The 20978-nt window shown below is 38.8% G+C and overlaps 2 protein-coding genes across 3 annotated transcripts; one reads left to right on the top strand and one right to left on the bottom strand.

Moving 5' to 3' along the window:
• Positions 1–1447: 1447 nt before the first annotated feature.
• LOC140669017 (uncharacterized) lies at positions 1448–4236 on the bottom strand. Its single transcript, XM_072898438.1, has 2 exons — positions 3955–4236; positions 1448–3597 (listed from the first exon to the last, which is right to left on the bottom strand). Exons 1-2 carry the CDS (start codon positions 4096–4098, stop codon positions 3403–3405), a joined length of 339 nt encoding a protein of 112 aa, XP_072754539.1. The 5' UTR covers positions 4099–4236; the 3' UTR covers positions 1448–3402.
• Positions 4237–5664: 1428 nt separating this feature from the next.
• Positions 5665–20138, top strand: Puf (ubiquitinyl hydrolase 1 puf). 2 transcript variants are annotated; one of them, XM_072898434.1, is made up of 11 exons: positions 5665–5854; positions 6554–6650; positions 7049–7394; positions 7492–7789; positions 7908–8651; positions 8715–15505; positions 15598–15788; positions 16639–16816; positions 16947–17113; positions 17205–17875; positions 17944–20138. In XM_072898434.1, the coding sequence occupies exons 1-11, from the start codon at positions 5812–5814 to the stop codon at positions 18768–18770; spliced, it is 10353 nt and encodes a 3450-aa protein (XP_072754535.1). In that variant the 5' UTR covers positions 5665–5811; the 3' UTR covers positions 18771–20138. The 2 variants fall into 2 exon arrangements, with proteins under 2 accessions (XP_072754535.1, XP_072754534.1); XM_072898433.1 differs by lacking the exon at positions 5665–5854 and adding an exon at positions 5929–6465.
• Positions 20139–20978: the final 840 nt, after the last annotated feature.

The raw sequence follows: 20978 nt of genomic DNA, 5'->3' as shown, positions 1-20978 counted from the left end.
GAAACTTAATCTTAAGAACACATCAAAGATGTGAATAAAATGCTGTTAGATGGAAAAATTTGTAAGAAAATACACAAAACTATCTGAAAGAAAAATAAAAATTTTATATCGACACACATATATGCACATATATAGATACACACACACACACACACATACATACATATATATCTCGATATCATATATTTTTTATAAAAAATGAATATGTGAATGTGCTTTATGATGTAAGAACGTGAATATACATGAATTTGAGGAGATTGAAGAAAATGATAGAGATTCCCCAACATTGTACATAATTTTACATTACGTGTATTACAGACACAAATCAGACTCTAATAGTTTATTGCACACTCTGACATAGCTGTGCAATTTGATGTATAATAGTTTCAGAAAAAAATGTTGCAGTAGCATATATGTGCATACTTGTTTTGAGAAGATTAGAGGATGCATTTTGACATAAAAATCTTTCAATAATTGTACTATACGGGAGTGTATGTGTTTGTATGTGTGTGAATGAAATAGTAACATAATTTTTATTACTTTAATATGCAAATTTAAATATTAAATATAATATTTTTTACAAATCTATATTCTAATATTAGAATATATGCATATCTAATCATGCATTATTATTAAGATTTTCAAACGAAAAAAATAATGAGAAAGAAAGGAAATGTATGTTTTATATTTTTTTTCATATTCAAAAGTATATATTACTATTCAGTTAAATATCGAACAATTCAGTTATGAAATTTATTAAAATTTTTAGTTATATCACATGTAGAAATTATTTGCTTTGTTATTTGTACTATATAAATTCTAGTCTATAAATTTAATTAAATGGTTTTAATTTAAAAAAATTAGAAATTGAATTATGTATAAAGAAACTATATATTCTAATAATATGAAATGCTAACAAACAGCGATCTGTTATTGTGTGTCTGATAAATTTCAGTTTATAATAATATTTTAATACTAAATCATAACTATCGATATAATTTTGATAATCTAAATTATCATTACAATTAGAGAGATGAATCCACGAATAATTACACAATTTAAAATAAGTTCATTTAATTCAAAGTATATATAAAAAATTCAAACTATAATTATTTTAGGTGCTCGCGTGCATTATGTATAAAGATAATCATAAATGTATCCTCATCTTCTGAAAGCAATTAATCTCCCTGTAAATCATACGACGTTATATGTGAAATAGTACATATAGTACATATAAGCAGAAGGCGAATTTTTATCGCCAAGCAGTAAGTAATTATTAATATTTCACATAACATTTAACTGTGTCAGTGAGTATCGTTAAGAAATAAATCTTATCTGAACAAGAGATAACACTCATATTGCATTAGTTGTATTGCTCCTGCATTCTTATTTACATATGAGTGTCCTGTGAATATATTAAAACATATATTAAAAGATAGAATAAGAAAAATTAACTTTAAATTAAATTAATTTTGCACAAACTGTGTACTTAAAATCTGATATACATATTTATTACATTGTAGCTTACAAACAAAGATGGACAGATTAAAATCTGTGTAAAACTTATGCAAAACCTAATTTCTTTCAATATAATATACAAATATTCAGATTATTGTTCTTTGCACTTATTTGTATTAGAGAATAATATGACTGTTTTATCGATTACACATAATGCACCATCAATGACACGCACATTCATAATATACAATATCTTTTCTATCACTTGTTCTTTATGTGCCAACATAGCAAGTAAGAGAAAATTTCATAATACAAATCAATGACTAAAAGTATACGCATTATAAATAAAAATTTTTATATTTTAATTTTATGCTCTAATGTTCTATGGCTAAGAAATTTCTACATTATACAATCTACATTATACAATATAGTATAATGTAGCCGCGATATATAGAGATTGTTTTAAGAATTATATATATAGTGATTTTTTTTGTACACCACAGTAGAATTGATGCCTTGAACATATGATAGTATCATAAAAAAAATGTAAGAATATTATAAAATATTTTCTAAAGAAGAAAGTATATTGTAAAAGATTTATAAAATAATATATATATATATATATAACTTTTAGGATTACTTTGATCAAATTCTAATTATCTTATTGTTGATTAATTTAATTACAGAATGATCAGCATCAAAATTTTTAACAATATAATTATATTATATAAACTTTACAATAGAAATTTTGAAATTTTGTTATTGGTCATTTTGTAAGTTAATCAATTAAGTTATTCATAATTTGGTCAAAGTGGCTTTAAGAGATGTACTGGGTATAGAGTATCTAAAGTAACAAAGAAAGAGTACATGCTCAAATAAACTCTCACATATATATATAAACAAAAAAACATTATAGAGTTAAAAAATATATATAATATTCTGAAAATAAAAAAGAGAACTTTGGAGGAAGTACATAATCACAAATATAAAATTTAAATTAATTTTGCAGGTTTAGTTTCTGATTTGATGTTTTCAATATTTTATAACTATAATTTGTTATTACATTTTGTTATAATCAAAATTTAATTTAATCTTGAATTGCATATTTATAGCTTCTCTTACTCATAAGTATTTGTAGACAATGTTCCTGCTCTTTGCTACCTTATAACTTGAATTTCACATCTAGTTCTTTTTTATCATTGCACACAAGGATAGCATCATATATTCTTAAATTTTGAAAGTTAGGAATGTTTTTTTTTATTCATTAAAAAGTAAAAACTGGTTATTGTTTTATTTCATGTATCTTGATTATATTATTTTTTGTACTTGCAAGAAATATTGAATGCAAAATTTGTACAAAACTACTCCAGCTATTGAGATACTTGGGATATCCAATACATCTCTAATATGAATATACATATATTCGATTATCTCAATATTATTGCGCTCGCCCAGAATATATTTCGCATTTAAAGTATCACTTTCTTATAAATTAGTTTGCCCATTATTGACTATAGATTAGTGAGAAAAGATTCAATGTGTGACCTTACACTGACATTGTTACTTAAATTGCTCTGTTTATAGACTACTATGTAAGGAGCATTTTGTGTGTGTCCCTCATTGAAGATTTCTCAATATTTGTGACATCTCGTTCTATCGTAGATAGAAGTGGACATTGATGTTAAACAATTTTTAAACTTTGTTAATACTCATGAAAGAATACTTGCTGCTGATGTAAGTAGATAATATTAGACAAAGTACCAGATATTGTGTAGGAAATGTAATTTGACATTAATTTTATCTCACCATCTGTGTGTCCTTTTCTTTATACATTTCAATCACTGAACTATTAGCTTAAATAAAATGAAAAATTATACAGGAATCATTTCAATCTTGGCGAATGGCGCATTGAGCGAAAGGGCATACTATTTTCCATTGCACATGTCAACAAGGAGGTGGGCTAGATGCCGGAGCTGTATCTAAAGTTGTTGTAGAAGAGGATGCTACTGTGGCTGTTTTATTATCAGGATCTAATCTCTGTCTGGTAAACATAATCTGTTCCATTAATTCGTGATGCGCTTCTAATCGTTCGATGCAATGTAAACACGCAGTCTTTGGCAGCGGATCATTCATATTTACCTGCAAAATATAGGAAAAAAACTGTTTTATTATAACGCACTCCTTCAGATGTCAAATCATGTAAATGGAAAATTCATCAGTACAATAATTTGTAAACATGATGGAAGATGATATCTTTGAAAACAGGGCAGTTGATGCCCTTCTTTCTCTCTCTCTCTCTCTCTCTCTCTCCTTTTTACAGAAACATGTAAAATATGTTCCATAAGAAAGTTAATAGAATAAGTGTGTCAAAGAAAAATATCTCTTCTAACAGAAGTTGCGTTCTTTCTCAGGTATCTCCATCGCTTCCATACACGCCGGAGAAGCGCGTGAGATGGAAATCGATGGAAAGCGAATGAGAATACGAAAAGAAATTACCGTGATCGGTAGGTAGGTGTTTATCTTCTCGGCGAGTTTCATCCTCTCGCCCTCTTCGCCGTAGATGTGGATCACGAAGCGGTTCATCTTGCTGCAGAGCCTGCATATGAACCCGGTGATCACGGCCTTGTCCGTGCTGCCCATCTCTGCTGCCCCAGGCCTCTGTCCTACGGCCTGTGCGCACACACCCACGCACGCACACGCACGCACAGTGCTCGCGTCTATTCCCCAGGTACCGCGATTCACAGAGCGACTCCACACGCGATCGCTCGTTTTGTGAGAGAGCGAGCGTATATATGAGAGAGAGATTGTATCGCACTTTCCTCTCCTCGAGATTTCCCCCAGAGTTTGTTTATCGCAGACTCCGTCGAAGACACACTGAGTGCGCTCTGAACGATGGCCAGATGCAGGACCGTATACTTCATTGCTCGCCCCTCCTTCCTTACTCGCTCAAAAATTGCCGTTATATTTTATTATCATTATCATTATTATTATTATTATTATTACTATAGTGCTATTATTATCGTTAATACCTGTATAATGTTCTCGAATTTGCCAAAGTTTGCTCCGATATTAAAAAATCAAGCCGTACTTTTATTACGGTGCGAAAGAAACGGAAGTGGACTGAGTCTCCAGCGAAGTGACGAAATGTATACAGCCCTGATCTCTGATGACTGAAAGTTGATCCGAAAGCTCGAGAAAGGGATGCGAGAATAAGGAATCAGCTGTCGCGGGCATCTGTCAAGCGCGATGTCTAATATTAACGTGAATCTTTCTTTGCGTTCATTGTTTTCCCAGCTTGTCTGTCTCGATAATCCAGCGGATATATAATGTGGGACTATTTATCTATAAATACACCTAAAAATACACGAAAAGAAAAATGGTAACAGAGAAATTTACGTTTCTTTTTTTATCAAACTCGTAAAGTATCGCGAAGAGAATAAGAGATAGAAAACACACGGGCTATCAGTTAAATAATATACTATATTAGGAGACTTTTATCGGCTAGATATTCTCGATTTTATGCTCGATATATATACTGATTCACTGATAATTCATGGGATATATATATATATATATATATATATATAAATCTTTCGGTATGTGTAAAATTCGCAAAGAAATATATTATACAGTCGATCACTAAAAATTTTTGCGAGGTCATTGCAGTGGCTTATTATCGTATCAAATTTGTAAATAAATTTTAATATAATAAGCGACGTAATTTATGATTTAATAGGCATATTTTACGACATGTTTCACCTTCGCGCATAAAGAAAGGAATAGTATTATTAAGACTAGAGAGGAGCTGCATTTTTATCATTCGTCCTCGAGTCGCGATTCCGAGAACGTCGATTCCGCGATGAAATCGTGATCGCTTCCGGGAAAGTGTACAAACGGATTTTTAAATCGCGACGCGCACCGCGATTCAACATGGCGGCGATCAGCTGTGTTCTGTCACAATGATGCTCGCCTCAACGAACGTTGAATTAATTAGCCTAATCGGCGCGGCGTTCACTGTATGTTAAAACTGATCATTCCGTCGATCGAGCCTCGAATTCGGCGGGTATCGCGTGTGTGACGATCATTCGTCTGGTATATTTTTTTTTTCCCCCTTGACGCCGATAGACTGACCGTGAATACGAGGCATCTGAAGTGAACGGCGAATGGACGCGCAGCGCGCAGCCTTGCCGCACAAAAGCAATATGGTGGTGATGGTCGGGGAGAGTCGAGCGATTACGGGGGATGTTTAATAATATTGTCACCGTTGTAGCGAGACGTGCATCGGTGACGAGCGCGAGTGATGAACTTGACGTGACCGAGAGCCTCTCGCTAGGCTGAAAGGACCTGAGCACCATGTGCGATGTGTGCGTCGACTTTCACGATCTTCTGCTTTCCTGTAAGTGCGAGTATCGTGTGTATACAGTAACGCGTTTCCGTTCCCGATTCTTAACCTATTGTTGCGCTCCTTCGCCGAGATTCACTGATCCTCGCGAGAGAATTTCCCCGAGAGAGATATCATGGTCGGGAAATATCATTGGCGTCTAAAGCAAGAGACGTGATCGTGCTTAATCTTTCTTTCAGGCGAAATACGAATCGCGAAGTAGCGTCTTATAACCTTAATTCTCTCGTTGTTCGACACGTAAAAACGTCAAATACATCGCGCGATTCTCTTTGACACACATTTCATGTAAACATTTCTCTATTTATTATCATCAACCTTCGTATAAATGAGTGATTTCTTTGGAATCTTCGGGATAGGCTTAAATTCCTTTCCAGAACCAGCAAATTTTCAAACTTACAAGTGTTATAACATTCGACACGTTTTTCAAATATTTTTCGTCCAACCTTGTACTCTGTTCGATAACATTGAGATTGTATTGTTAAAGTTTACACACAACGGAGATATTTACTCTCAATATATCGAAAAACGTAATATTAATTAATGTAAAAACACATTCATGATTGATTTTGGACAATTTTCTAAGCATTCGAAATCAAAGATATACAGTAAAAAGATAAAATTTTTTATAAATATGGTACTTATTATTTTAATTGTCCTTAAAATTTTGATGTCTATAGTGTTTTATTTTTTTAGATGACGAACGTTCGTCAAAGGAGCAAGATGCATTGGCGACGTTATGCGTAACAGACGTCGACACGACATTGCATTATGTTAATCAATGGGTGCAAAGGTATGTTAATTCAATTCAAGGAATATTAATTAATTCAATTTTTTTTTGTCTCTTTATTTTTTATTACGAAGACAATCCCTAAATGAAAACTACTGCTGTACAATGCAATGAAACTTTTATTTTACGAGTACAATTACTTTCTAGAAAGTGTAGAACTATATTGATATTTAATTTATATTTTATGCAAATCAATTACCAAACAATTATCGAAATTTATTTAGTAATCCAACAATGAATTATGTCTTTGCATAAACAGTAAATGTTTTTGGATAGTCACTATAGTGATTTCTTGTAATAAAATGATTTAATTTTATAATATTGAATATATATATATTTTTTTTTACATATTTTTTTTTAGTTACAAAATGTAATTATATTATGATTCTTTATTTTTCCAGACAATGTATGTGCTGTTATCGCGAAATTAAAAATTTTGATCGATTTATAAGGCTAACTCAGAGTATTGTACTTTGTACATTACAACAGTTACAAGTTATACAACAAAATGAAGATGTCGCTAAGGAGAATGTTGAAGAAGGGAAGGAGGAAGAAGAGAAAAATGGTAAACGAAAATCCAGCGACAGTACAGAGCATGCACAAGTGGAAGCTCAGACGAAACAGATATGGTCGCAGCAGGATAGGGAAAGATTATTTCACCTTCTCTCGAAAATTTTTTTATTAAACTTTCCTCTCTATATCGCTATGAAGCACGGCGGTGTAATCAATCCTTTAGCTCCCGTCAAGGTAAGATTATTGTGCAATTTATATCATGGGTTTACAGATTGCATTGTTATCAAAATATTATGTTATTCAAAATATTGAATCACTTTATAACCAATAGGACGAAGGTAACTACTGTGAACCGCACGATCCTGAAGTGCCAGCGCCTTTGATCCGTGCAGTATCTATATTTTGCCATCAAGGAGGCTTTAATTTGATGTCCGCTTGTTTCGATATGGAAAGCACACTGCCTGTTAGCCTCGCGCATTCTATGGTTGCAGTTATTTGTAATCTTAAACTTTGGTTAAATTATAATAGCGTCATCCAACTATTTATACCATTACGCAGTCGTGTTATGAAGTATATGTGTCGTTTAGGGGATAAAGAATTGCGTACTCCTGCTGTTAGGACAATGGCAGGTATGTTATTAAGTTAAAAAAAGAAACAGACACATAATTCGTATTTGCAAGTATACAAATTTATTTATATTTAAATCGCAATAATACTTTTTTATTTTCATACATTTTTTTTTTTTAGATTTTATGTGGAGCGCAGTGAAAGATCCAATAGACGCCGTATTACCAAGCTTCGATCGCGATGGGCTCGACTTGGCATTTAAATACTTTACTAGTACAACTTTGACAATGAGGCTAGCTGGTGTAGCTCAGATAAACGCTCATATCACCGCTTCTAATGAGCTCTGCAATAGCGAAACTGTTGCCGAAGTTGAACAAGTGGGTCACGCCCTTGCCGCTTGGTTGACCGAGAATAACATCATAGCTCATATATTCGGACCAAACTTACATGTAGAGGTTATTAAGCAGAGTCATATTATATTAAGCTTTCTAGCTATGGAAGGTAGAATTACGTCCTCGGACATGGACACTATGTGGCAAGCCGCGCAGCTGAAGCACTGTGGTCGTCCGGTTTATGATCTGCTGGCACCTTTGGTCAAACATCTGGCTCCTACTCCTGTACTTCATCTATACTCTTTATTAGGCAAACTCGAACCTAAGGATCATACGGAGCAAAGCTTGTTTTTAGCGTCTGCTTTGATCAAATTTATCTGGACGTCCGGTCGTTCGGCTTATCCGAGAGGTTTAGTAATGAAAAATAGAGAGATGTTGAGAAGTACCAGTGGAGTCGGCGGAAGTAGCAGCAGCGATCCAAGCGGTATGGATGGTAGTAGTCCAGAAGATGATGAGGAGGAGCCTAGTCCGACACTGTCTGATGGACCGTCGCCTAGAAAACAAGCAAGGCCCGATAGCAGCGATGGTGAAGGTACGTAAACTTTTTAGATTAAACGTTTAATATTATTTATGTATCTGTTATATATATTTGTAGGACATTATAAAGGAAAGAATCTGACGACTACCACCATCGAGTCGAGTCTCAATGAAATCGAAGACTTGAATTCTGAGAAATTTGACTGTAACAGAGAATTACCTAAGGATTCATCGACGAGTGCTATCCGCGAGGAGATAAAGAACAAACAAAGCGGATCCGATGCCGAAGCGGACACGGAGAAGTCTAATACGGAGGAGATGTTTGTAAACGAGAAGAAAAAGCGAAAGATACTGCGCAAACGAAAGAGACCGCAAAAGCGCTCTTTAAGCGCCGTTGAAAAAACACTGGAAGATATTGTCGGTCAAGATGACAATGTGAAATCGAAGGATTTACTTGTAGACGCGAAAAATAGAACGGAAGTTGTGTTAAATAGCAGTTTAGACGTGGGCGCTTTAACCTCCTTGGATGAACCGAAGAGCGTCGATGCGTTGGATCGCGTTAAACAACAAGCGATAGCTTTGGACCCAAGCGACCAGCAAGTTCCAACCACGGCAGCGCTGTTAAGACGCGCCAACAAAAATAAATACATGTCTATAGTAGAATATAACGTGGATCGAGCGGCTGACTCGGCGGACAGTTCACACGACGAGGACGATAGCGATGTAGCGGGCGTACTCGCTGCCGCGGACGGTCCCGGTGCGGTAATATCCGAACTTGCTGGATTAGTGCACGCAACTGGTCCCACGTTTTTGCCTTCAGGTTTAGACGAGATGCTTTCCGACGAAGAAGGCTCGTACAGTAGCAGAATATCGAACAAGAGTGAAAAAAATATGGCCGATTTTGACGGCGAGGAGAGTGGTTGTGAAGAAGAATTGGCCCAGCTGGCGGCACGTCACTTAACCGCTATTCAAATGCAAGCTTATCATCCTCATCATTCGCATTCGACCATGACGATTAGAAGATCGGTTTGTCAACCACCGCAAGTACGAGCCACTCGGCAAACTGCCACCAGATTGAGTTCTCAATTTAATTTGGATACAGTTTGTAAGCCAGGTAACACATTGCTGTGGGATCTTCTTCAGGATGATAAGATTGGTCAGCTAGGTGAAGGCCTGGCCTTGGAGGCGGAGAAGGCGCTATGCAATCTTTTGTGTTTCAACGTCGATCGCTTGATCCCCATGAAATTCATAGAGGGCTGCTTAGAGAACTTGGCGACTAATCGTTCCGTAGTCGTATCTTTAAGATTGTTGCCGAAGCTGCTCGCAAGCTTCCAGCAATTTGGTGCGATGGACGCGCACACAATTACAACCTGGGCCGATCGTGAGCGTGGAATGATGAAACATTTCTTTAATAATTTAAAGACGTACACTAGCACGGGACCGAAGAGCAATTTGTACTCGCATCAAACGGAAATACAAGTCAGACTACAATTTTTATCGTCGATTTTCTCACCCTTAGGTTCGCCCGATTGCTTTCGCTTGAGTCTAGAACAAGTGGATATATTGTGGCAATGCCTGTCGCAGGATCCAATCTGCGCGGATGAGCTCTTCAGCTGGTTGCTTAGTCAAGCAAAATCCACGGAGCAGCACGCCTTAGGAATGGACACACTGAAGCATCTGTGCATGCGCAAATTACCGAGCCTACCACCGGAAACCATTAGTATGACGGGCCTAAGTCTGTTTCAGCAGTTATGCAATTTAGCGCGCTTGGCCGCGGCGCACTTGGACAGACCGTTGAGAGATGTGGACTCAGTAGGTATGGACTTTTTATGGCGGATCGCTTTGAAGGCGAAAAGTACTGACGTCAGTATGGCAGCTATACAATATCTCAACGGTTACTACATGTCGCGACAGTTAACGCAGGAGGCGGAATTCGTTTCGCAGTGCATGACACATCTCGCGGCGGCTAGTGCCGACCTGGAAAGTAACGAAGAGGCTAGCTTACGCTGCATACAGCGCGCCCTGCTCCTGTTGAGAACGCATTTGGAAGCCTTTCGAAAACGCTATGCCTATCATTTACGCCGCTGGGTACTGGAAGGCAGAGGCGTTGCCAGTCAATGCTATGTAGCTATGAATACGTCCGAGAAGGGTCAACAATTGAGAATCTTTGTGCAACCTGCTGGTATACCGGAGAAAACGAGTTTTACTCTTCTTAATACCGATTATGTGGCGGATTTGCGGGCTGAGGTGGCTAAATGGTGGGACGACACGCAGAATACTCAAGAAAAGTCTGCGACTTCCGCGAATGCTACTCAGAATGGCGGCTCAGTTTTAGGATCGTTGCTCACGGATGGTCCTATTAGAATGATCACCCAAGGACAAGAATTAACTATAGACTTTGACGAAAAGACTTTGCAAGAAATGGGCTTTAAAGATGGGCAATTAGTATTTATTTCACCTGGTGCCAGTAGAAATAACGGTGGCGGTGGTCGTTGCAGCAAACGGGATATGGATTCGCCTTCATTGTTACCGCCGCCTCCCAGAGAATCGTTACCGACCTTACTGTTACTCCGACCACAGTACTTTGAGCAATTGTTTACGCTTATGAGAACACTCAGCGCCATGAGAACGACCGTGAAGGGTGGCCAAGAGATACCTCATACGAAGGCACAAGTGCTCTCGAGGAGGGTTTGGGATACTCTCACTCTGTTACCGACAAGCCCGACTTTATTGCGAGGTTTCCAAAAACTCGGCGAGACGTCCCTTCAGGAATTACTCGATCCGGCGAGTCCACAAAAGTTGATGTATTCTCTTTACATAGTCGAGTCTTTGAGTCGACGAGGTACGACGAGTCAACCATCATCGAGCAATTCTACCGCTTCATCGGCTGCGTCGGCTTATCAAGGTGGCGGAGATGCGGATGACAATCAGGACGACAAGGAGAAAGATATAGCTTGGTCCACTTTATTTGTGCAACACGGTGGACTCCGACATCTTTTCGACATCTTTATGTCAGGTTGTCTGGAGCAGGGAGACGGTAGTGAATGGCAACAGGATTGTCTCGCCAGTTTGTTGAAGCAACTTTGTCATCTCGGCGTTGTAAAAGAGGAAAAGAAACGCAATAAAGCAGACAAACCGCTGTTGGTGCCCAAGCTGAGCGAGGCGATGTTGAGAATGATGAATGTTGATACAGTGATGCCAAGAATAACAAGCATTTTAAATGACGCTTCATTACCGCTTGACCCGAATCATTACAAGACCGGACTCTTTGGTCGATCTCAAGTGATACATTACGCCATGGCACTATTGGTTTGTTGGGTTCACAGCGATCCGGCAGTACGACAATACCTGTTTTCATCGTCCGAGCCATTTGGGAAAACGTGGTTGCGCAGATTAATACTTGAGGATCCCGAGCCGGCTGTGAGACGCGAGGTATGCACGGCTTTGTACAAATTATGCTTGGGTAGCACCGGTGTGGAAGATGACAATTCGGAACAAATGCCAGGATTGATAGTACCCATGTTGAACACCCTGCTGGAGCATCTTGTGATCGCCGAAGCTATGCAACCCTCTCATCGTAAACCGGATTTACCGTTGCATCTGCACCCAGTCCTGGACGAAGGAAAGGAGCCTTATGGACCAGCTTGTAAAGATTATTTTTGGTTAGTATGTCGTCTGGTAGATTCTCTACCGAACGAAGCGATTCGAGAGAGTACGGTGGACGAGATATCCGGTACGACTATTGATCTCGAAGCGCTCGCCATCCGAGTGATCGACTCCGTGCTTAATCGGGAACACTTGGAGACGCGGCATAACACGGTGGAAGACGACGCTTTGGTTGGATTGATTAATCTTACGTGCAACATAATGACACATAATCCTCCCTGTAAGCAGGGGAAAATCGGGCAGAATCTATTGGATCAGGTATTCGATTTTCTGTTTGCATTGCCGAATCCACGGAGCAAGCATGTGCCCAAGTGTAAGAGCCAAGCATCCAGATCGGCTGCTTTCGATCTTCTTGTCGAATTGGTGAAATCAGCGCCCGATAATTATAGGATACTGCATGAGAAATTATTCGCCCAGCACCGTCCCGGACCACATTCTCCGTACCCGTGGGATTACTGGCCTCACGAGGATGGACGTTCCGATTGCGGCTACGTAGGCTTAACGAATCTTGGTGCAACATGTTATATGGCCAGTTGCATGCAACATCTCTACATGATGCCGCAAGCGCGCGTCTCCATACTGGGCGCTGATTGCAGTCGTGCTAATAAACATCAGCTGACTTTGCGAGAATTACAGAGAATGTTTGCATACTTGTTGGAGTCTGAAAGGAAAGCATATAATCCGAGGAGCTTTTGTCGCGTGTACACGATGAACCACGAGCCGTTGAATACCGGCGAGCAGAAAGACATGGCTGAATTCTTCATCGATCTCGTTTCTAAATTAGAAGAGATGACATCCGACTTGAAAAACTTGGTTAAGACGCTGTTTTGCGGCGTGATATCCAACAACGTCGTTTCACTCGATTGCGAGCACGTTAGCAGGACCTTGGAGGAATTCTATACCGTCCGTTGCCAAGTGGCGGATATGAGGAATCTCTACGAGAGCTTGGACGAAGTCACGGTCAAGGATACATTGGAAGGTGACAACATGTATACATGCTCGCAGTGTGGGAAGAAGGCGCGCGCGGAAAAACGAGCATGTTTTAAAAAATTGCCTCATATATTATGTTTCAATACGATGCGCTACACCTTTAACATGGGCACTATGTTGAAAGAAAAGGTCAACACACATTTCAGTTTTCCTCTTAGACTGGATATGTCTGGTTATGTCGAGAAGAAACTTATGCCACAACACTATCAAGACGAAAAGAAAGCGGTGTCGCCCGAGAAAAGAAAATCTGAAAATGATGGACATCCGAGACCGTTGCTGATGGACGACGTAGAGGAAGAGGTACAGGAGGAAGAAATGGAGCATTATCAATACGATTTGATTGGCGTGACTGTTCATACGGGAACGGCGGATGGCGGACATTATTACAGTTTTATCAGAGATCGTACGTCTCCCAATAAGGATAAGTGGTTCTTATTTAATGACGCTGAAGTCAAGCCGTTCGATCCGAATCAGATCGCGGCTGAATGCTTCGGCGGCGAGATGACTAGCAAGACGTACGATTCGGTAACGGACAAATTTATGGACTTTAGCTTTGAAAAGACAAATTCGGCGTATATGTTGTTCTACGAATGGTGCGCCGATCCCGGCGAACAAACGAAGGAAGAGGAGGCCACCGTGTCGAGTCCCACCGCCGATAATAATGCTGATAATACCGGGCGACCATCATCCTCACTGGTACGCAATAATGTGAACAAACTGCCACCGCTAGAGCTTAACAAAGAGCTCGAAGACTGGATCTGGCAAGACAACATGCACTTTTTACAGGATAAGAATATATTTGAACACACATACTTTGGATTTATGTGGCAAATATGCGGTTACATACCGCAGACATTGCTGTCCGTACAGCCAGACATCACGGAGATGTCCGCAGAATTGTCGACGTCCTTCTTTATGGAAACGTTCATACACGCTAAGGAGAAGCCGACGATGGTGCAATGGGTGGAACTACTGACGAAGCAATTCAATGGGTCGCCAGGTGCATGCGCGAGATTCCTCGAGCGGATGGCCGGCGACTCGTGGTGGCCTATTCAGATTCTAGTCAAGTGTCCTAATCAAATGGTCAGACAAATGTTTCAACGGCTATGTATTCACGTGATTCAGCGATTGCGCGCTACTCAGGTGCCTCTGTACCTTCTCTGCGACGAAGAGAACGACGTCAACACAGTAGGCACGCGATCTTGCGTTACACGATTTGTCAGAATGTTGTTATCACTCATGGAACACGCCAAGCAGCATCTTAAACATCTCACCGAGTACTTCAGCTTCTTGTACGAGTTCAGCAAGATGGGCGATGACGAGGCTGTTTTTCTCATCAGGGTGCAAGCCATCTCCACGATGGTAAACTTTTATCTCGGACATAAAACGCACGAATTTGTCGACGCAGTTAGCGAGGAAGAGGAAGAGGAGGAAATCGTGACCGTGCCTTCGGAAAAGCTCCGACCTGCGTCTTTGGATAAAATGATTATGTTGATTGCTTATTTGGTCGAGCGCAGCAGAGGACAGGATCATAGATTGGCTTTGTCACCCGCAGATTTGAGCGCCGTGGCAGGTGGCAAAGGGTTCCCTTTTCTTTATCAACAGACACGGGATGTCATTAATCTCACTCAAACCAGAAACTTGATTCAGTCGTTATGTCGTTGGAATGATAGACTGGCTATACACGTCATCACGATGATATTCCAAGCGATAATGAAGCACACTGACGTGTGTCAACCCTTCTTCAAGTTATTGACGCTTCTGACAGAAAGTTCGGGACTAAGCGGACTGCCCTGCATGACTCAATTGATCTTAGGTAGAGTCTGGGAAGCGGCGAGAGTTGCGCCTCATGGTGCGCTAGAATGGTTGGCTCTCGCGGTCACGAGGAGCAAATTGGCGCACGCCTGGGTACTGCAGGGACTTGACACATGGTTACAGCACTTCCTTCTCGAGCACTCTAATCAGAGAGTTCGTTCCGCTGCTGCTTTTCTACTAGTATCGTTAGTCCCGTCTACGCACTTTAGACAGGGCTACCGTACCGCTCATCGGCTCAATCTAAATTGCAATTCGTCCAGAGAACTTCAACTCTCACCGGAAGCTACTCTGATATTACATCAGATATATACGGCGCTCTTGAGATTACTGCAACCCGCGCGACATTACATCGACATACAAACTCATGGTACAATGAAACTCACTGCCTACTTTGCATTGCTCACATACTGCGTAGTCTCCAAAACCGAAAAATTAATGGTGAGTAAACTCTAGTGATCTCTTGTAGAAAAATGAGAGAGGGGGGGGGGAGGGAGATCTAATATAAATAAATCTGATTGTTTAATTCACAGTTTGGTCAGTATCTTAACGACTTGTGGACGCTTTTCCACCCGAAACTTTCGGAACCGAGTATCCCGGTGCATCATAATAAGCAAGCGGTACTTTTGTTCTGGTATCATGTCTGCTCTGATTGTCCAGAGAATGTCGCTATGATACTCCACAACCCGCACATAACTAAGAATATTGCATTTAATTACATACTGTGAGTATTACACGCATTTTTTTCGGCTCCTCAACTTCTCTGCATTTGCTTACGTATTATACAATATATTATACAATATAAATAATTTTGTCTTTATTTAATAAGTTGTATTACTTATATGAAAAAGTATAAATATGTAAATGCACGTGTCCGACATGAAATATTTTTTTAGTCTGTATATTATTTCAAAGATTATAATCAAATGCAAAAAATATTATTCAACATATAAGAATTCTTATGTAACAATATATGAGCAGCTATAAGAGCTGATTAATCAGAAATTAATGCCGCATGTTTGTGAAAAATTTTGCAAAGTTAAACAAAATAATTGACTTCAATTTTAACATACTTGCTTTCGGATTCTATTTTAGTTGACTAATTTTTTATTACACTTATCAAATACTCGCTAATAAACTATTTTTTATATCTATAACTTTAATTGTTATTGTATCGACTCACTATACTGTCTAATTTTTTTAACTTTTATAATTTTTCAATTTTTATTTGTTTGTTTTATTTATTTGATTATATAATTTTGGTTATTAATTTATACCACTGGAAAAAGTCCGGATTAAGACAGAAACGTTTGGATATATTTGTCATTATTTGTTTCAGCGATTTATTTTACATTACATATATGATTTTATTAAATATTATGCGGTTCTTTCTTGAATATTTAACTAGATTATTTTTAAGATCTATGCTGATTTAACTCCTATAACCCCTTGTTACATATTGTTTTATTTTAGTGTAACCTTCTTTTGTATTGTTTAATTCTTATATATATTTTTTCTTTCTATATTAATATAATTTATATCTTATTTATTATCTTATGCCTTATTCATTGTAGAGCTGATCATGAAGACCAAGATGTCGTGCTATTTAACAGAGTTATGTTACCTGCATATTATGGCCTCTTGCGACTTTGTTGCCAACAGTCGCGCACTTTTACAAGACAATTGGCTGCGCATCAAAATATTCAATGGGCATTCAAAAATATTACTCCTCATCCTACTCAGTATTCAACCGTAAGATTTTAGAAAATCGCCTTATTAAGCGTAGATATTGGCATTATTTGGATAAATTTTTACCCAACGTGTTATTCGAATAACATTTTGTTCCAAATCTCTTCTCAAACATGATTTTTTTTGCACACAGGCGGTGGACGAATTATTTAAATTGATGCAGCTGTTAGTCGCGAGACATCCTGATCAAACAGAACAAGAAGAGGCGGAGATCGCATCGTTTAGAAGGGGCACGCTATCCTCTTATCTACAAGGACTCGATGGTCGTTCGTGTTGGGCAACTCTCATTTCCGCTTTTCGGTATAATTATAAACTTTTACGAGAAACATGTAAACGGTATATTTAGATTTTTTAAATATTGAAATGACATTACTATCTAATTCTTTTTCAGAATTCTCATTGAATCGGACGATGATCGTTTGTACGTTGTTTACAACGGCGGCTTAAGTATGGCTCTCGAAGCGTTTCACATGTTACATATAATGTATCACGAGGCAACAGCTTGCCACGTTGCCGGCGATCTGGCCGAACTGATCGCCATTATCGTCGAGCTTGTGCGATGCGTTCGTACCGCAAGAGATGGGCCGGATGCTAGAAACATTCTCGCCAATTGCAAGGAGTGGCCCGATATACTTCGCAAACTGGCAACCTTACTAAATACCTACAATCCGCCGGACATGAGAAACTTGGCTATAGATCTTTTAAAAGAGCTCGTCATGCTCGTTCCTGCCGAAGCAATACTGATCTTAGCGCCGTTACTCTCGCACTGCCACGCAGCTCTTCAGGACTCCCATGCCGCAGTTCCGCCGGGACCGTATCTTCCGCGAAGATCCACTCCTCCTGGGAAAATGCCTACCAGACCCGCCAGGCCGATGGTACAAATGGCGGTGCCTCATTCTCAGTTGGAAGCGGCGAAAGGAGTGGATCCGGAATACGATAGCGCCCTGCTTGAATTTTACTTACCTTATCACGAACTAATAGATGTCATGTGTAGATTGGCGATAAATAACGATTGTATGACGGACGCGTTAGTGAATTTAAGCGCTATGCTTGGATTCGAAGGTGAGTAATGGTGCGAACTACACAATACATAAGAACAACGCGAATTCTAATTTATCTCTTATTTGCAGGTGTACCTTTGCACTTGGCTCTGTTTCCTAGGTTGTGGTTGGATGTGCACGCCGCTACGCATATAGACAGAAAGCATATAGCGTCTCTTCTGTGTTCTTCCTTTACGGTAGATTATGTAGATGCTGTTCTGATGGACGAGAGATCGTCGTTAGGAGTGCCGGCGATACACGCTTTCCTCAAGACTTTCTTTCCAAAACTAGCCAGTCACGTGTTGACCAAACCGACGGTCTCACTCATCGATAATCTGGTCAGCTCGTTAACGGCAATGGTGGAGGCGGTGGACGTTGAAGCGTCGGCGCATAGGTTAACCGGAGACCTGCGCGCCTTGGCTCTCGTTTACAGTAGTAGTACAAGACCGAAACCATCCCCCAGTCTGCTGCCGGCTTTAGAAACCCTGTTGTCGCGAACACGGACTATTACGGTAAAGGAGAGCCGTTCATCGTCGGAAGTGGAGTCGCCTTCGAAACGGCGTAGATTGTGCGGTGACAGTGAACCGATTGATAAGGAATTGTGCGCGCCGATCAATGATATCGATATGGAGAATAATATCTCCGAGGAGATGGACAAGGCGGACACGGTGAACGATACGATGTCTTCCGATTCCGGGGACGATAAGGCCGCCACTGCCAGGCACAAATCGGGCAACGTTCAAGCAGAAACTATCGCCACTAGCGGCGCTGTCTCACCACCGCGTCTAGTTACCACCGCTAACAGTTGTACAAATCAGTTACGTTGCTCGTTGACCAATGTCTCGTGGCTCGAGATGCTGGAGAAGACCATTGTCGATCTTCAAACAATTGTGCAAGTGCAAAGCAAGAATAATTAAAATAATTACGCGCGCGATATAGGCAGATACTGAAAACAATACTGCTATACAATAACAAGACACATAACGATCGGTTCTATGACGTGTAAATGTGTGTGATCCTTCGCGCTGATAGAATTTACGGTGTGTGTTTGCGCTCCTTTAAAAACGGATACTATTGAATTCATAATATGTATCGTATGTATGTATCGAGTTCGACTGCGATTTACTTTCCAAATATAGGAGAATAAGATATTTTCGTTATTTTGGTGACTTAAGTTACGTTAAGTTTAAATATATAAAAAAATCGGGAAATCGTATCATCGTCGTATACATTTGAACTCTGTATAATCTTTTCATCTGAACGCCTTCGCGCGTTAGTGCCGTGAGATAGATTATTTGTCTCTTAGCAAAGACTTGATACGAGCACTTTAACGTGCAATACAATGTACACCATCCAGTATTCAGAAAACGCAATTAAATATGTTAAATCTTAAAAAGCATTTCTCTAAATCTCGCTATGTCAAAAAACTTTATTGATATCGCAAATTAATTCAATAATTTCACGCTATGCTTATGTATGAAAGGAATTACAGGGTTTTAAGAAATTGTTAAAGTAAACAGATAAGACAGCGCGTTTGATCATTAGCGCAAAAATTTTTTTTATACCCTTATTTCTAATATGTGCGTCCCTTTTGTTTATTTTGTTCATTTTTGACACACGAAGCGTAAGTCTCGGCAAATATTGATTTTAAGAAAGAATGTAGAAAATAAAAGTAAAATTTTCATTTTAAATACACTTGTTTTTTGGAGCCATTATCTTACTAATTGTTACATCAATAATATTAAGATTTGCCAATTTTAAATAAAAATTCGTTAAATTCTCGTTTCTCAATTTTCCGAGCCAACTATATTTTCGAAAAAATATAAAAAGAAATTAGCGATATTAATTATTTATTTATATTAACGCGCAATATCTATCTATTATACATCATTAAGAAAGAGAGGTAAAAGAGAGAATTTATTCATACATATGAATTACGGCTAATTTTAATTTGATACAGATTTTTATGAAGAAATTTAATTTGTAATACGGAGCGTTAGAAATTTAAATTTTTAATAAATTAATATAAGGTCTGACAATGAAAGTTAGAGTATTTATTTATTTTCGATAACAGCGCCTTGATTACGTGATAAGTCCGATGTAAACTGCTGTGTTTTTTTTTTTCATTTTGCACCGCTTACTTATACGCTTTTTCTATCAAACTTTTGTTGCAAACGACTACAACTTTTGTACAGTCACCGGCCGATTCCCTCGCATATGTTAAATCCACGGAGACATCTCACACCACAAATGAATAAAACCAGTCGTGAAATATTTTCAACAAACTGAGCATTCGAGCTAATATATTTATTCCCGATTGATGGTCAGCTGGAATCATTTTTTTTCAGTATATGGCGTTTTAAAGATCGTCGAGCTTGCTGGATAATGGTACTAACAATAAGACAACATCGCGTCCAATTAAAAATCATGCTGTTCCTTTTTGCAGTTGTATAAGTTGGATTATATTACGTTGAATTAGAATATATGATGAAAATGTATAATGTAGGAGGAGAAAATTTATACAATTTCTGACATCGCCTGTAACCCGATATAACTGCAGTGACGGATCGGGAACCTTGAAGATACAGTTCGCAGAGAAGATGCGCGTATACAGATATGCTGGTTGGCTGTTTAACACAAAACTTTTTCCGCATTAATACTAACGCTCTCGTTTTCTAGATGTCCTGTAAGTGACTCTACATATATGTTGCCGAGTCCGAGGAAACAGATATGTTCGATAGACTCACGCACGACGAACGATAAGCAAGTGTCCGCTTGATGCAATGTATATTATCTTAAATGTGTCGCTACATTTGATGTACTTGTAACGGAAATGAAAGGAAGAAATATCGGCTCTCTCTCTCTCTCTCTCTCTCTCTCTCTCTCTCTCTCTCTCTCTCTCTCTCTCTCTCTCTCTGTCTCTCTGTCTCTCTTTCTCTCTTTTTTTCTCCAAAATGCGTTTACTCGTAAGATAATCGATTTAAACATGTCATCTGTGAACTCGTTTATGAATTTTAATTGGCATAATTATATAAAAAAAGGATTTATTCTTTTTCAATTACACATTTTCTGATACGCGTATATTTCCTGTGTTTAAAATAAAGATATACTTGCGAGAGAGGAAG

Source organism: Anoplolepis gracilipes, chromosome 8 (assembly GCF_047496725.1).
Source record: "Anoplolepis gracilipes chromosome 8, ASM4749672v1, whole genome shotgun sequence".
NCBI lineage: Eukaryota > Metazoa > Arthropoda > Insecta > Hymenoptera > Formicidae > Anoplolepis > Anoplolepis gracilipes.
Note: the sequence above shows the minus strand (reverse complement) of the source record. Positions and strands in the feature narration are given on the sequence as shown.

What these genes read in the sequence shown, in the direction of transcription:
- Puf (XM_072898433.1), top strand. Translation starts at nt 6,417, where the DNA reads ATGATTGATTTTGGACAATTTTCTAAGCATTCGAAATCAAAGATATAC. An exon ending in GTTAATCAATGGGTGCAAAG is followed by an intron (nt 6,651 to 7,048) that starts GTATGTTAATTC and finishes TTATTTTTCCAG; the next exon opens with ACAATGTATGTGCTGTTATC. An exon ending in CCAAAACCGAAAAATTAATG is followed by an intron (nt 15,506 to 15,597) that starts GTGAGTAAACTC and finishes TTTAATTCACAG; the next exon opens with TTTGGTCAGTATCTTAACGA.
- LOC140669017 (XM_072898438.1), bottom strand. Translation starts at nt 4,098, where the DNA reads ATGGGCAGCACGGACAAGGCCGTGATCACCGGGTTCATATGCAGGCTC. An exon ending in ACACCTACCTACCGATCACG is followed by an intron (nt 3,598 to 3,954) that starts GTAATTTCTTTT and finishes TATATTTTGCAG; the next exon opens with GTAAATATGAATGATCCGCT.